The sequence below is a fragment of the Branchiostoma lanceolatum genome, chromosome 5, assembly GCF_035083965.1.
Source record: "Branchiostoma lanceolatum isolate klBraLanc5 chromosome 5, klBraLanc5.hap2, whole genome shotgun sequence".
In the NCBI taxonomy this organism is placed as follows: domain Eukaryota; kingdom Metazoa; phylum Chordata; class Leptocardii; order Amphioxiformes; family Branchiostomatidae; genus Branchiostoma; species Branchiostoma lanceolatum.
The window spans coordinates 8,990,672-9,007,492 of record NC_089726.1 but is presented as its reverse complement, the minus strand read 5'-3'; the positions used below and the strand labels follow the sequence as shown (position 1 = coordinate 9,007,492).

General features: G+C 41.6%; 2 protein-coding genes across 3 annotated transcripts in view; one reads left to right on the top strand and one right to left on the bottom strand.

Moving 5' to 3' along the window:
• The window catches only part of LOC136434867 (gamma-secretase-activating protein-like), a 39,355-nt gene extending 37,630 nt beyond the window's left edge, over positions 1-1,725 (top strand). For both annotated transcript variants that reach the window (XM_066427951.1, XM_066427950.1), the window contains exon 34: positions 470-1,725. In XM_066427951.1, the coding sequence (XP_066284048.1) occupies positions 470-591 (122 nt within the window). In that variant the 3' untranslated portion in view covers positions 592-1,725. The remainder of the gene's footprint in view (positions 1-469) is intronic.
• The window catches only part of LOC136434866 (coiled-coil domain-containing protein 146-like), a 59,732-nt gene continuing 44,378 nt past the window's right edge, over positions 1,468-16,821 (bottom strand). The window contains exons 14-22 of the mRNA XM_066427949.1: positions 16,236-16,400; positions 12,842-13,066; positions 12,452-12,516; positions 12,000-12,163; positions 8,807-8,935; positions 7,200-7,337; positions 6,593-6,727; positions 6,186-6,299; positions 1,468-3,129 (exon numbers count right to left, since the gene is read on the bottom strand). Coding sequence (XP_066284046.1) covers positions 2,926-3,129; positions 6,186-6,299; positions 6,593-6,727; positions 7,200-7,337; positions 8,807-8,935; positions 12,000-12,163; positions 12,452-12,516; positions 12,842-13,066; positions 16,236-16,400 — 1,339 coding nt within the window. The 3' untranslated portion in view covers positions 1,468-2,925. The remainder of the gene's footprint in view (positions 3,130-6,185; positions 6,300-6,592; positions 6,728-7,199; positions 7,338-8,806; positions 8,936-11,999; positions 12,164-12,451; positions 12,517-12,841; positions 13,067-16,235; positions 16,401-16,821) is intronic.

Below are 16,821 nucleotides of genomic sequence, written 5' to 3'. Positions count from 1 at the left end.
TTTACTGCAGTGCCTGTCAGAATAAGGGCTTAAAATCGCTCTGTCAGTATTATCATGGTACTGTATTGTACAAAAGTCCTTAAGTAGGTGTAGTTAATTAGGTAGATCTTTAAGCACAGCTGGTGTTTCTTACTGTGCATGTGAGAGGAGACAGTAGGCAGCTAGAGAAGGAAGATGACACAATGACAGTGTAACTAATTCCTTCAGTGTAACTAAGCCCTCCCTCCCATACTCTTTCATCATTTTGGACATTGTTTTTGTACCTGCATGTTGTGTTATGATGTTTAGTTTGTTTTGTCATTTGATTTCAACTGGATTTTTATGATACCTTGTGATTGTTAGTTCACTTTTGGTTATCTAATGAACAGAGGATTCAAATAAGCATTTGGGCTTCTTGTCCCCTGCTCGAGTTGTTAAATAGTTCTGAATAAAGTAAAACAAAATGAATAGTTCCTTTATCCTTTCCTAGAACCGAACACGAAGAGGCACAGTCGGTCAGGCCGGTACGTCGACCTGAAGTTCGTGGAGCAGTCTGCACTGCAGCAGACCAAGCAGGAGTATGGCACCAACCTGTCCAATGTCTCATTCTAAACACCTTAATTTGTCCAATAGTAAGTGTTATTAGTGAAATTATGCATTTCAATTGCTGCTCAAATACATACATGTATGTATGCATTGTGTTGTCAAAGTGATGACTCTGTAACAACTAATTACAGCCATTATGTACGATTGTATGCTATGGAACTATTATCAATTTATCAGATTCTGCTGCTACATGTATATTCAAGAAAAGAGGACTTCTACATCTTCTTTTATAGAGACAAGTAAGTAATTTTTAGCATCTGATTTGATAGTCTCACTAGTTGTATGTTACAGTGACTATAGGTGGATGATTGTATACTATGGAACTTTATCAATTTATATCTGCTGCTACTTGTATGTTCAAGTCATTTTTTTCACAGCCGAGTAAGTAATTCATACATCTGATTGATTAGCCATATTGTACATTTTATAGTGGCTGTAGGTTGGTGATGTCTTTTCGAATTCCAGGTCACATAAAGCTGATGATCCAATGTCTGCAAAATTGCTGTTCAAAGAGACCATACTCAACCCTGACAGTGTTTTTTCACCATAGATGTAAAGAAATCATCAAAGGATCATGACTGTCACTGAAACGTAACTTACTATAAAGTGTGTAGAATATGCAAATACATGTAACCTTATCAAATGAAATTGACAGTATTGCAAGTTAGAGTACTTGATCATGAACAGAACTGTTAAGTTTTAAAGAAGTAATGGCCTAGATCCTGAGATATGTGAAATATTGCCATATACAATGTACATGTACATTGTATCTTGTATGTTGGAATTTATGCCTTGGTACAATATGGATATTAATGTCCTCCTGCAAAGAATGCCTCATCTTGGTCTATGATTAGGCAAAAAAAAGATCATGAAACAAACAAATCATGTCAAAATCAATGCTTTATTTAAGACCTCAAAAACAAAATTGAGATGAATATTTCTGATCAAATTAGTAGTCACCCCACATCACTTGTAAATCTACAGCTTTTATACAAAATATGTACATCGAACATGATATTGGAAAATACTGTGATCATAGTGTACTTTTGCCACGTATTGTAAAAGATAGAGGTTATTTCAGGCACTTGGGTGAGAAGATTATCAATGGTGCAAATATATTTTATATGTACAGTACAAACACTTCACGTTCTATATGTCATCCTTCAGTCCAAGACACAATTATGTAAAGTGGCTATTAAGTACAAGGCCACTTGAAGACAGTCTTCATAACATCTGACCCATGTAACACCTTGAGTAAGTCCGCCTTACTACAACATGTACAGTAAGACACCACATGGCAACCACCTCAGTGTAGAGCTATACATAGGAATGTAATGAACTCCTCATGATGACAACTCAGCACAGGAAATGCTAAATCCAGTGTTATCCTCAAACATGACCAAGTCCTGGTACCAGTACACACAGGTTAAGGTCTTGGCTTGAAAAGATACGACCTTGCTATCATGATTTATGTTGTGTGTTCCTAGTCTTCCTACCCTTGATCCTGAGGTGGTGCAATTAGACATAAATCACCTTGATTCCCAAAGTATCGGTTACTAGGATTTTGCTTTACATAGTTGAGATCTACAGAGTCCACCTGTTGCTGACTTAACTTTCCACCAGCTGCTTATCCCTGGAGGCAGTACAAATTTGGTGCCAACAGGCTGACCTCAGCAGGGAGAGAGTTAAGCAGTGCACCATCACCTACTGAACCTTGTAGCACACTTGACTGAGACTTTACATTTGGTGTATTTCTGTATCTTGAACTCTTTAATCCACAGTGCAGTGACATAAGGCACATATATGTAAATCTTTCATCTACACAGTCAATCTTCAGGCTCCAGTGAGATTTGATACCTCCTTTCCACTAGAGTCTGCGACTGCTGAGCGACCATTAAGACGAACAGATCACCCAACAAATTTCATAGAACAGGAACAAAATTTTTTGTGTGCTTTGCTGTCTTTTACATCAAATTTTTACAATTTGCATCACATTTCAATTATGAAATCAAGGGTCACCCAAATCCAATTCTGGTCGCTGTACAGTTGCCCAGCATTCGCTGTCCAGTGGAAAGGGAGCTTAAGTGACAACTTGACACTGTCCTGCTGTCATAATATATAATTATAGCATGTGTAGCTTATCAGGCACTAATTGGTCCAAGAGATGTGTATTCACAAGGCACAATGTGGTGAGAGAGTTTTAACATGCCGAATGATACATTAAAAAGTCAGTCCTTAATCTATATCTCTATAGATTTGACAATCGGTTTCCTAATATGTCACAAGGCACAATGTGGAGAGTTTTAACATGCCAAATAATACATTAAGACAATACTTAATCTATATCTCTATAGGTTTGACAATCGGTTTCCTAATATGTCTCATGGAGGACCCAGCCTCCTGTGGTTTGAAGGGCGCCAGCGATCCGTAGGGTCGGGGTACGGGAAGCTCAGTGTCATCATCAGGGATGTAGGCGTTAGGACGCGGCTCGGCCGTCGTCGAGATGCCGCCAGCGATCGTGTAGTGTTCCGCCTCTTCCTCAGCCTGTGATTGACAGATACAAGGTCACATTTTAGAATAGCGTTCAAATTTTCATCAGAGGAACAATATTGGAAATTGAAAAATATTGCCTGGTAATTGGTGGATTACTGTACTTTGTTGATGGTTCTGGAAAGTCTATAGGAAGTATCAAATAAGAAATTAAATCAAGGGTGAGTTAAAAGTTCTAATGGTCATCAGGACAATTGTTGGAAATTGGAAAAATAATTGCCTGGTAATTGGTGGATTACTATTGTTTATGGTTCTGGAAAGTCTACTGAAATCAAATCAAGGAATTCGAGGGTCAAGTTTGTGTAATCCCAGTTCTAGGACTGATTCAAGGTCGCAGATGAAAAGCCTCAGGATTCTTTTCATTGGCAACGTTTGATCCATTCCCAGATTATTTAGTTCAGTAGAAAGTCTTTGAATACTGAAAAGAAATAATGCATTGCAAGAAGACTATGTTACAGGTGTGTTTATTATCTAATTCACTGAAGACACAAACACAAAAGATCTGAAGGGAGCCACTCAAACTGCAACTTGTTCTTTTCACCAATGCCTGCCCGCTTAAAACAAAAATCCTTGACAATGTGATCTACCGGTCCACAATGAAACCTACAGACAGGACCAAATACATAACCTTTGGTACTAGATAATAATCAAAGTAAAAGCTACCTCTATAGACAATCGCATGTCATTAAGGTACATGTAAAGCAGGGACGTAAAATGGGCGTCTTGTGTCGAGGAGGTGCCTTGAGCACGTTAAAGGAGAAGGGCTAGCAACCCCTCACTGAAGAAATATATCCTGCTACTGAAACAGCAATGAAACTTGCTGCCTTATGTGCCACTAGGCACACTACAAGGGTCTTAACGACGCACTGTACACACGGCTACATCTGGTAGCTTTACGCTTATCGACCCTGTCAACTGTTTCCCTTCAAGGGACCACAGTCGGCAGGACAGACACCTTGGCCGTGACCTGATCCAACAACAGATCAGGTCGCACGTTGGTCTGATGGGAGCTGTGTGGTGTGGCCTGGTGCCAGGAACAAAAGCAAACCACAGAGCAGGAAGTCTCAATCATCAACACATGGCCAAGACTTTCCCCATATCTGCAGACTCCAGAAGAATTACGATTACGCCCATCTTTAAGACTTCAGAACTTTGCCTACGTTTCCAGTTCAGACTTTTCCATCAACTTCATTAATAGCAGACACCAATAACTCTTATCATGCTGTCTTACAATCTAAGTTTCAGGAAATGAAAATATGAAATTTTAATCTTGAAGACTTCAGAAATTCTGCCAACGTTTCCAGTTCAGACTCTTCAATCACCTTCATTAATAGCAGGAGGTGGGTCAGACACTAATAACTCTATCATGCTACTAGAATATTGCGAATAGTTTCAGGAAATGAAGATATGAAATTTAATTGGATGACAGGGCAACTGGTACAAATACAAGGAAGCAGTAAAAAGCCAGCAATAGTATTTTACTATTAGACTTCTGGTAAAAATAAATCATGGAAGTGGAAGCCATGTGTCACGTTGTTGATTCTCATACAGGCTGTTACAACTTTGTAATAATATGGTCTGACTCACACACTAGTAAACTAAGCCGCACTTTCAAAAAGGCTGTGAAAATCATGCCTCAAAAATACATGAGAACCCTTTGGCAAAAATACATAAGAACCATGAGGCCCTCTTCATGTAATGATCAAGGCAGACTTGTCACATTGGAATGTAATATCGGAGGCAGCTATTTTAGATGACATTCCATATTGCCTCCAATGAATTACATATTGTACCAAAGTTCCCCATACTCAAAATTCCCAGTATCACAGAGATAGAGCCTTATGATTACATTATAAGTCCTGACATCAAGGAGGTTAAACAGGGAAGATGCATGCTTACTGTCATCAGAGTCTTTGAACTACACGTAGGAAATATTTTGGTTGCAGTGATTGTGTCACACAACATTCCTGACCAGTCTGGTGAGACCTTCTTGTCAACAAGTGGCAACATGTGTCCTCCATGTACGATAAACTAGCTGCCGCTGATCGAATCTTGCTGCTGTGTCGTGAAGACAAGTGCGGAATGGAGCAAAGCCAATTGAAAGAAACTTCATTTGACATTCAGAGGGGAATGTCTTGAAGTTCGTAACATAACAGAGTCTCAGATGCTTTTCTTTTGCTAAATCCAGTTTTCAGCAGAAGGTCTGATAGAGGATGCTAAATGACTGTGCATCACTCTGACATTTGATGCTTATTTACCTTAATTAGCAATGTAGCATTCAACAACAACTGCTCGTAAAAAAAGCCAGCTTCAGAACAGGGCGGCGCAGTGATTTACGAAAGTGCGTGAACCCACAAATATTTCTGGTGAACCGTGAGACATTAAAAGCTTCCCCCCCTACACAATTTACAGGAAAGATAAAAGTCCTACACAAGCCAGACATTCGGAAGTTTGTTGGGTGTGACCTTGTTCATCACAATGGCAGTGAAGCTGAACCGGCCTCCCACCATTGTTTTGGTCTGGCATCTTTGATCCAGCACTAAAAGGCCAAATCGAGACTGTCAGGTTAAAGCATCTGTTCAGAAGGGATGGGCAGCTTGTACAGGAATGGAGGACACCTACTAGAAAAAAGTTGACTCAAATTGTCAAGCTATTGCTGATGCTGAAGTGATGACATCTGACCACTACACTGAATCACAACACAACAATGTAGCATCAGCTAGACAGGGACTACACTTGACACACTGAACAACTGTCAAACTTCCTATAGTAACCATATCTTCAACTCTCACTGAGTCTCAGTGCCCTTTGGACTTGCAACGAAAGTTGGACTTGCATAACAAAAGTGCCGATGATACTGTGGCCATGAATGGACTTTGCTAGCCAACCTGTCATCAGAAAATGGGACTTCCATGTATGTAACATGTGTATAGTAAACTGTATACATTGTATAATAGTAGGGCAACCACCTGTCTTCAGCAACCATTTTCCTCAGTCAATTGAGTGGTTGCTGAATCCTGTTGACTGTAATATGACATAAATGTACCCACCATTCGTTTCTCCTGACTCTCCAGTTGTCTCCTGGTGTCTGTGCGTAGAAGTTTCTCCCACTCCATAGCTGCCACCTCTGTGGGCGCCTCACCCTGCTCCATACGGATGTAGGCCTGATGTACGAAAATTGGTGTTAGCATTGCACAATCAAGTCACACACTTAAGAGTCTTTAGATCTTCAAGCAGAGTTTGCATTTTCCAGAGTTTGCATCTGATGCACAAACTGTGACTCCAAGGAGAAGGCTAAAATATCTGACAGTGTAGTGACAGTCCATACCTGACTCACTACATGATGTGTGATTCTCAGTCAGGATAACAAGACTTGCATTGCACATGTACAAATGAATGTGTTTTTAAAAATGCATGTCTTTCTATTGCTGTAAAACAAAGTTGAAGTAGGACCCACCTGTTCGAGCGTCTGCTCCTTCTCCCTGACGTCCTGCTGCAGCTTCAGAGCCTCTGCCTGGATCATAGACAGCTCCGACACCTTGGCCATCATCCGCCGGGTCGACTCCTTAATCTTACCCTGGAGCTCGTTAACCTGGATTATAAATGTTATGATACAGCATTAACAATGGATCAGTAACATGACAGGTGTCTGACTACTCTGTAGTAGATACAACAGCTTACTTTACATGTAGACACACCAGTAACAGACAGTAACTAACGGTCACTGCTGGTCAGGGCTAGACTGGTATCCATCCCTATTTCCCCTCTGTGGTAGCCCTATCTAGTTAACCTGTTGCTCTATCCAGTATCCATTCAAAAGTATTTGCAACAGGTTCTTTCAAATTGATAGGGGCCACATAGCTAAATACAGAAGCATACCAGGCTAGGTCAGGGCAAGAACTTTGACAGGATTAAAGATACTGGCAAAAGAAACCAGAAAGAGATACAGAGAATTTGATATTGTTACTAGGATGTTTACTTCTAGACTAGAAAATCAAAACTTCCAAATCTTCCATTCTATAGTCCAATCCGTGGCAGCCAAGTTATCACTTGTTGTAACTTACACTCTTCGCCAGGTTGAGGGTGTCAGTTTTTCCTGACTCTGCCTTCTTCCTGACACGGTCGCTAAGCCGGGTGATCTGCTCAAAGATCAGGTCCTTCTCCAGAAGCTGCTCCTCTTTCTCAGACAGGCGCATCTCCAACTGGAAAAGGGAACGTAAGGTTAACTTTTAGTCTCTGTGCTCACAAGATCTACTGTAACACAAGAATTCTGCATTCCGTCAGGGCTCGAAATAGTCGTGCCTCCAATTATTTGTAACGTTGGGTAACATAAATTCGTGGGGTACTTAAATTCGGGATTTTTCGAAAACGGGGTATTTAGGGATATGTGCTAGATGCAACATCAGTAATACCACTAGAAATGCAAACTTGACAGACTAACGTATTCAGAACACTGGCTGAAAAGCTTCGATAAGCATGTATTAGAAGGCGACGAGGACAAAAACTCTCCGTCCCTTATTGGAACAGTCTGAGGGCTTCGTGGGAGAATCACACTACATCGTTGTCGGCTGGTTTATAAGACAAATGTCACATCCGCTTCCTGCTAAACACAATCATTTACAAGACAACTTATTTTCTTAAAATTGCTGACCTGCAATTGGACTCTAAGTGTGATCAATCATCAAAACCCCTCTTTGTTGCTACAACCTACGGCACGTGTATTTTCCCGCCGCCATATCATTACCCAGAATCCTGTTGTCAAGCAGACGACAAAGGTTTGTGAGGAACACTTTTTGTCTAAATGTTGCGTGTGATTGTGGACTGAGGACGATATTTTCCTCAAAGTTTGCTCCTAACACAACAAGGAATACATGGACATAGTAGTATTATCAATGCTACAGCATCCGGCTAACTTTCCATGAATAATGTACACGTTGCCATGACGGTGGATGTCAACTTTGACGTTCTATAGCTACCGACTCAACACACGGGTTGTTCCCGTAGGCCTGATGTGTGCGGTACGGCCGTTTTTTCGTGTATTTTTTTACTTGGACACGTCTATATCCATAGCACTTTCCTCAAGCCAAGGATGGAACGAATAGCTGCTGTATAAAATGTAATTAGCGGTAAGATATTCAAGACGAATCTTTTCTCCCAAATTAATGTTCACCCCTGTCCGACAGCACCGTCATTGTGCGTGCGACGGACGGTAGTTTCAAGTTGAAATATTATGGTGTCAGCACGACTAGAGACAAAATCTACCATATATATGATTAGTGCTAAGATAGTACATGATACTGACAGAATAATAGAAAAAAAGGATGGTTTATTGTTCTGCTAGATTGATTTCAGTCAATCATTATCGGAAAAATCCCGAATTTATGTTACCCAACGTTACTAGTAGACAATAAAATTGCAGATAGAAAATTGTGAGATCGAGCCGCAGGCCAGAAAAAACTTATCAAGAAGGACTCGTCTAGCATCATAACAGTCCATTAGGTCTATTCCAATTTTGTACAAAAGTATCAGTCTGAGAGCAAAAATGAAGCATCTTTACAACCACTGCAATCTTGGGCCCTTTGCCGACCAGCAATCTTACAGGCATCAGAAGAAGACTGAAGCATCTTGCATGGCTATAATATACTAAAAAGTGCACAAGAGTTGGACTCACATCCTCCGTCTTCTTGTTGATGTCCTCCGGAGGCAGGTCCCTCCCTCCCAGCAGCCTGACCCGCTCCTTGTTGTAGGGATTCTCCAGCTCCTTCTCCAGCTCCAGCATCCTGTCCTGGCACTGAGACAACTGGGCAGGGAGGGAAAACATAAATGTCAATAGTGTCTCTATTGGTATACTCAATGAAACTTATACCATACATTTCACTGTACATGTATATAATCATTCATCATGATCATGTCCTGTCATTGTGACAACTGGGCAAGGAGGGACTCGGTCATTAGACGTGACTACCTCTATTGGTATACTCAACAAAACACTTGGAGAACAAGTCTATAATACTATCATAATGCAATTCACTGTTCATGTACATCCAGTCCTGGCAACTGATAGTGTAGTGTCAACACTTATATTTGTACTATACAAGAGTGGGAGGATGGACATGTGTCACTTCAATGCTACTAGTCAAAGCTACATGTACACAACATACAACAGTACACATTCTCCTGGCACTGTGACAACTGTGTAGGAGGCAAAACAGTACCAAGTGTCAACACCTACATGTACTTGTGTATCCCATTTCCCTTACTGGTACTACACAACAGTGGGAAGATGGACATGTGACAATTCAGTGTCATCAGTCAAAGTCGTAACATCCTGTCTTGGCAAAGAGATGGACTAGGAGGGACAACAACTGTCGAATGTCAATGTAAGGTACATTTGACATACAATAGCCCAGGTGTTACGCGATACACAATGTAGCAGCCTCGTGGTTGAGCTCCTGTTTCCAATTAGTTAACTGGGAGACCCGGTTAGTCCTGGGTGGGGGAAATCTCGGTTGGGGCTGCACCCGTCTTTCAGAAGGGACATGAAATGGAGGTCCCTTGTTCAGAGTTCAAGGTTCCTTGAGCTTATTAAAGGGGGATGGCTAGCAACCCATCTCTGATAGTATACACGAATACGTCTTTTTTTCATGACTGAAAACCTATCAAAGTAACTCTTTTTTAACACCTTTTTGTGACAGTCCAGAAATATGGGCATGATAAGCTACTCTGCTACAAATGAAACTCTGATGACAACTACAATTCATTGTTATAGCTGATTCAAACCAACTGTTGCCGGCCTTCTTACATAATATGTTCTTCAAACACCTGATATATAAATCTTTCTTAAGTCAATGGAAAGAATTGCAATATCCTTGGGAACATACGGTAGTGTGGAAAGCAGTCAGACAAAAACTTTGCCGCCCAGGAAAAGAAATAATCAACTGTAGATATATTTTGGCCTGGCAGTGTCTGGCAGAGTGAACTGGTTGCTACTGGACTTTGTTGACATGTGACACGTCCACACCTCCACAGTATTTACCCACGCCCCACAAAACATGTGGCTTCCTACCTGCCAACCCTCACATTCCCAGCACTCACCCGACTTGATGGATCTGTGACAGGCATGGGAGGGGTTTGAAATGTTGTGCCACTTCTATATATATGAGTGACGCTCCTCTTACATTGTATAAGAAATTTCATTCAATCAAAAAATCACACTTCGTCTATAATTACATTAAACACTTCGTAACAGATCCATGGACAGTGCACACTAAGTTTCGAACAGTCAATCTTATTGTCCTGATAACGCAGAAGAACCTCTTACATATTACGCTAAAATCAAGGAAGGCGATGACCCAAAATTTGGTTGCCTCGCTACAAATTACGTGGATAAGACGGCTTTCTCTACAAAAAAACGGGAAATGAAAATAGGCTGTGCCTACGAAAAAGAGCATGCAGACCCTCTCATTAGTGGAGCAGTTGAAATAAGGCTCAACTTGCTTGTTGTCAGGAGGAAACCAATTAAGATTAAGCTGAAAGAAATGCCCTTCTGATGCTTTGTTTATTTCCCTGACCCATTTTGGATTCCTACAGGGACAGACTGTTGTGAAAACTGGGCAGTAGAAACTTTTAGTTTATCACTTAAATCTGCCCCACTTTTCTCAAGGATACTACCAACGGTGAAACATGCAACAGGAACAGCCTAGCTGCTGAATGTAATCTAGCTTTTGATTGGTCCAAAGTTGATTTACCAGAAACTTTATCCACACAAAACATCTATAAATTCATATTCATATCTAATATTTATACTAAGTATTGTGACTTTAACTCCTTCAATTTTGTATTGGTGCAGGTAAGTTAAACACTTGTAAGGGCACAGACACTGTTACACCTTTTATATCTAGTACACTTACTGAGTGTTTCATATAACCAGTGTCAGTTTCCCAAGGACCAACTTAGTGCTTAAAATCCTATCAGGCGGAATTTCCCATTTCTACAAGTCCTACCAGAAAGACCACAGCTTAGTTTCAAGCCAAGAAGATCCCAAAGCTGCCAAATGGTAAGACACAAACTCTCATCAAAAAGACTTTTAACCCTTCAATATTTGTTTAGGACTTCCCTTGCAAATAATCAAAGGCTAGAAAAATGCAACTTATCCTGCCCGTACTGACAAGAAAAAATAATCAGACCTGTAGATGCATTTCTGTAGAAAATGAAGATGTTGTTGACAGATATCTAAGGTGATTTTCAGTCCTGTGAGGGTCTAGATAAACACGCTGACTTTGATAGTCCTGCTCTTTTACAATCTCTCAAAGTCAAAAGATGTTTTATTTGGCATATTTAGCATACCAAAGGGATGGGGCTAACACCCAAACTTGAGGCATACAACATTAGGAGATGACAGACATTAGGAGATAGGGAGGATGTCGGTGGGTGGCACACGGCTGGACAAATCTCCAGATCAACAGGTGTCATGGTCACCACGTGGCTTCAAGGCTTGCATGTGCCTGTTCATGTCGTTAACACACGTACAACACATGTAACAACACAGTTACAGGATGTCTGGAGGTGGCACTAAGTACCCTGTCCTGTACCTGAACTTGGCCGGATGAATCCTGGAACTAGTCATCTCAGTTGAAACTGCATCCTTCTTTCGGAAGTGATGTAAAATAGGGGTCCTGTGTTCACGAAGCTGCCTAGAGGAAGGGTTAGCAACCCCTCCCTGTAAAAATATACCCTGCTACAGAAACAGCAAGGAAACTTGCTGCCCTATGTGCCACTAGGCACTACAAGGGTCTGAATGAATGAACAAACATGTGTTGTGCAAACTCTGGTAATACAGGAAGTATAACACAGGTGTTCTGTACCTGTATCTGCAGGGTGACTAGCCCCTGCTCCAGCTCCTTCTTGTTGGGGAGTTGTCTCTTCAGGATGTCGATGGAGCGCTTCAGTTCCGTCAGCTCCATCTTCAGGAACCTGATCTCCTCCTCACGCCCCTGCAGCTCAACGTCTCCGTTCCTGATCAACGTGTCTGTGGGGGATGGAATCAATCAATAAATCAATCAACCAACCAACCAACCAATCAATCCACCCATCCATCAAGTAATCAAAAGCAGGAACCTGATCTCCTCCTCAAGACTGTGTAAATCAAGCAATTCGATCAATCAATAAATCAGTCAGTCAATGACATTTAGTCAATCAATCAATCAATCAAACCATATTGCACAAGTTGCTTGTCTTGAGTAAGTTGAGCTACTGTTTAAAACTTTCGAAATGCTGAGACTGAGAGTGATCTTAAAATGTAGAAGGACAGACTCACCTTGAATGTTTAATTTCTCATAGAAGATGCAGACTTCTTCATTCCTTTCAATCAACTGGACACCCCTGGTATAAGAAAAAGGAAGGGAACCGTTAAACTTTAGTACTTTTGAAAACTGTGTAAAAGTAGGTTATCTTCTAATTTTTATTTAATGCTTTTTTGAGATCTGAAAATCATGTTCAAAACTGGTAATCATGAATATCATCAGCCTTCAAAAAGACCAAGATGAGTTGATGTCAAAAGTTTGATAAATTCCATAATCAACATGGCAATGTCTGAATTGAGTCAATTTACAGCATTAAAATTGCACAGTATTGTGCTGATCAGTGATGAAATCTAAACAAATGTGATGAACTACGTTAACTGAAGTATAATCCTCCTGGTCCTCACCTGTCGTTCCTGTTCTGCACGGCGTTCTCGTATCTCTTCCTGAGCCGCACCATCTCCTCCTCCGCCTGGTTGATCATGAGGTTCAGCTTGGCGATGTCCATCCTCTGCTGCTCCCGCTTCTCCCTCATCTCCTCCTCCAGCCGCCGCGCCTTCGCCACCTCGTTACGCAGGCTGTCACGCACCACGATGGAGTTCTGGTGCTTTAGCTTTGCCTTCTGGAGTTGTCTGGGGAAACATGAACAGAGATCTTTAAATCAATTTGTTGATAGGGCAGCAAGTTTCCTTGCTGTTTATGTAGCAAGTATATTTTTACAGGGAGGGGTTGCTAGCCCCTCCCCTTTTAAGTGCCTGAGGTACCTCCCCCATTTTACATAACTCCGAAAGATGGTGCCGCTCCACCAGTGTTCTCGCCAGCCTGAAATTTTTACCCGTCATTTCAATTTTGCTTGAGGGAAGAACATATCGAGCGCCGAAGGCGCGAGGCGTCGCGCCGGAGGCGTGACCATTGTAGGGGGGTCCGGGGGTATTCTCCCCCGGAAAATGTTGGAATCTAGACCCTCTGAAACGCTATTTCCTGCATTTTGAGGGGTAAATTTCCTGGTAGAATAAGCTTAGTTTAATGATGTGAAAAATAACGGGTTTCAGGCTTGATTTTGGGGGGAGGCGTGCCGTCATCGCGGTAAGATCGAATGTTCACACACAAGCTACACTTCTATGTTGTATACAATCGGCATATAAAATAAAGTTTAGCACAACAAAACTTTATTACTTATCTACGTCTTACAAAAAATACACACAAAATAAATCGGCAAAAATAAAACACAATTTTTCAACACTTGTCCCGTATGCTCCCTGTAATTATTGAACATAAAGAGGAATTTGACACCCTACTTTGAGAAAGAACGCCATAATTTCGGCCTAAAGACGTTCACTTTTTTTCTCCCATGTTTTCCACGGTTAATTTCTCCGGTAACTGCACTGAATGTGTTCAAAAGTTGTCGATTCAAGTCTTCCAACCGCCGCAGTTTGTCGTGCGATCTTTGCGATCCCCGCCATTCCCCTAACATCTCGCAGATTTACGCTTAGCTGAAATCTCGCGAGTAGCGAGACTCGCATGTCATTGGTCGTTTTTTCTTGACGCGACGGATACGTGCGCTGTGATTGGCGAATTAAATATCTGATCCTGTTTACCATTTCTTGCGGGAAGAAAGTGCATGTAACTCAGCCGCCGCGGCTTGAAACTTTAATGATGTTTACACAGACTATAGAAAGCCTGAAAGCTATAGGAATATTTCTGAATTTTAAGGCCTCTTTGATGATGACAATAACTGACGGTGAACGGAGAGGGACAAAACAGAAATAAACGTCAGCCCGATGCGACCGGCCAAAACTGTAGTGGGGAGGGGCGGCGCATGACGCCGAGTTTTCGGCGGCCACCAAATATAACTAGCAACCACCACGGCGCTCTCTGTATGTTGCTGGGGTTGTCGCCGGCGGACGTTAGAAATGATCTAGATCGCCCTCGTCGCGAACTTTCGCTGATCCTCTGGAGTTTTTGCAAAATTCTAAGCTCTGTCTAAATATCTTTACACACCGATTTTTGTCCATTAAAAATGACGGGTTGGGCAAAAATTTTGTCCGTCATGAGCGACAAAAACCCGTCAAATGACGGGAGGACGGGCGCTGGCGAGAACACTGCGCTCCACCCAAGGTATCCTGATCCTAGGACTTGAACCGGGTCTCCAAGTTACCAACTAATTGGAACCAGGAGCTCAACTGTGAGGCTGCTACCAGTTGAGCCACAGGGACATCCCTGTAACCTTGAATGTGATCATTATTTCAATATCCCTTTCTTTACCATTGAAACACTTTTGAAAATGATTGAAATCATCCAACTTTGGAAGGACTATATATGTCAAGACGTGTAGAAAAGTCGGTCAACAGTCAGTTTATGCTGAATGAACACTCCTCAGAGTGACAATACACTCAGTAGGTCTTTAAGACAAAGACTTGCTGAGGATAGCTAGCTGTAAATTGTCTTTGGCAGGCTCACAGTTGTGCAGGTGCTTGGCACTGACAATCGTGCCAGAACTGTGTAAAACAACCATCTACAAACTTCCGCACTTCCTCCACAGGCTGAAGATTGCAAACAGTAACTGTGAAATTGTTCCTGACACTAGCTAAGCAGGAGTGCCAAAACAAAATGTACATGAACTTTGGAAAAGTAGCCAAGTTTTGTAGGTTGAAAGTGCAGCTTAAGGATGACTGTGGATAAAATCTAAGTAGGATTTTTGAGAAAATGAGGAGGACCTTACAGTCACCATAAGCTGGTAGTGTGGTGAGAACAAGATGTAACAAAAAACAGTTAACACTTCAAAGTGAAGTAAAGACTAAGTGCCATCATTCTTTTCACACTGCCCTACAAGTAGGACAAAGTTGAACTGAAGCTTCAAGTGTGGCACAGTTGTTACCATAACATAATCCAAGGAGTATGTAACAAAATCTTATACAAACTTAAGTAAGTTTTGTTTTGCTCTAGACAAATACAGTCAAACCTGCCCACCTCTACATGAAGACCACCTGGCCACTTTTTGGTGGTCCTAATAGATAATTTTCCTACTAACACAAGAATTAAGAATCCTCTCTGTAGGGACCATCTGTCCACATAGACCTGATTTGATCTGTCCATAAGTGGTCTTCTTGGGCAGTTTTGTCTGTTATGTAGTGCTTTCCTAGGACAGTAGTTTCTCCTCTGTATGCAAGGTATATGTCAAGCAGCACTCTTTTGACAGAAAGTGGCTAGATGCCAGTAGCGAGGGAAAACGTCAGAGTTAGTTATGAGGAAGGAAGTCGGAATGTGAAGATAACACAGTGCAGTTGCAGCATGTACTTACCTACAAAATGCATGTCAAGGATGCAGTGTACAAAAATGTAAGTCCTAGGCACTTTTCTCACTTCCGTTGTCAAAACAAACAGCTACTGGATGACATACTGAAATTGCCGAGGTCAGTTTTGGTCACCAAACCCGGTTCATTAGACCGCTGGGTAGGACTATAAACAGCACTTCTCCTAGAAATTGTCACATTTCCCTGTCCATTAAACTCGGGCAAATGAAAGATGTCCCAAAGAAGGGCAATCTAATCATAAACTGTGACCATTTGGAAATTGTTGTAAACTCTAAATCAATTGCTCCTAATTGTTGCAGAATGTGTCCATTTGTAAGGATTCTACCTTTCAGCAGCCTACATGCTAACCACGTCCATGAGCAAAACGATTGAGCCAGTGTGGTTACTACAGAGGTACCCAGGCTAACCTTTCAGACTAACATTTGACTGTATTTTGAGGCAATATTTAAAACAAAAGCAGACAGATTCTGAAAGATCCCTGTTCTCACCTGTCTTTATTGTTCACAGCCGTTCTCAGGATCTCGATCTCATTCTGTAGGATTTTGATCTTTTCTCTCATCTCCGCCGCCCGTTGGGTGCTCGTCTGGATCAAGTTCACGATCTTGTTCCTCTCGTTCTTGATGATGTCGTACATCTTAGCAAAGTCCTTGAGCCTGTGTGAACAAAAAAGCATCAATCCTGGTGTTCCATACATGTACAGATTGGTAGAGGACTGGTACAATCTAGCAACAGAACCAAAGTGCAGACGGGATCAGGACGATTTGTCCCTTTACCAACTCGGCCCAGTCAATTCAGCCAAGTCAACTTGGACTTATTTATTTATTTATTTAATAATAACTATGTGACTAACACCCTCTGGTCAACTTGGCCCAACACCCTGGTCAACTCGGCCAGGGTTAGGGTTAGGGTAAGGGTGTTGGACTGAGTTAGTCTGATTAGCCATGGGCCAAGTTGGTGAAGGGCCGTAGCATCCAACATCCAGTCCAGATCAGTAGTATCTCACACTGTCACCGTCACACATGTCATTGACTATGGCAGGCTTTCAGCAACAATTACTAAATGTTGTAGTATACA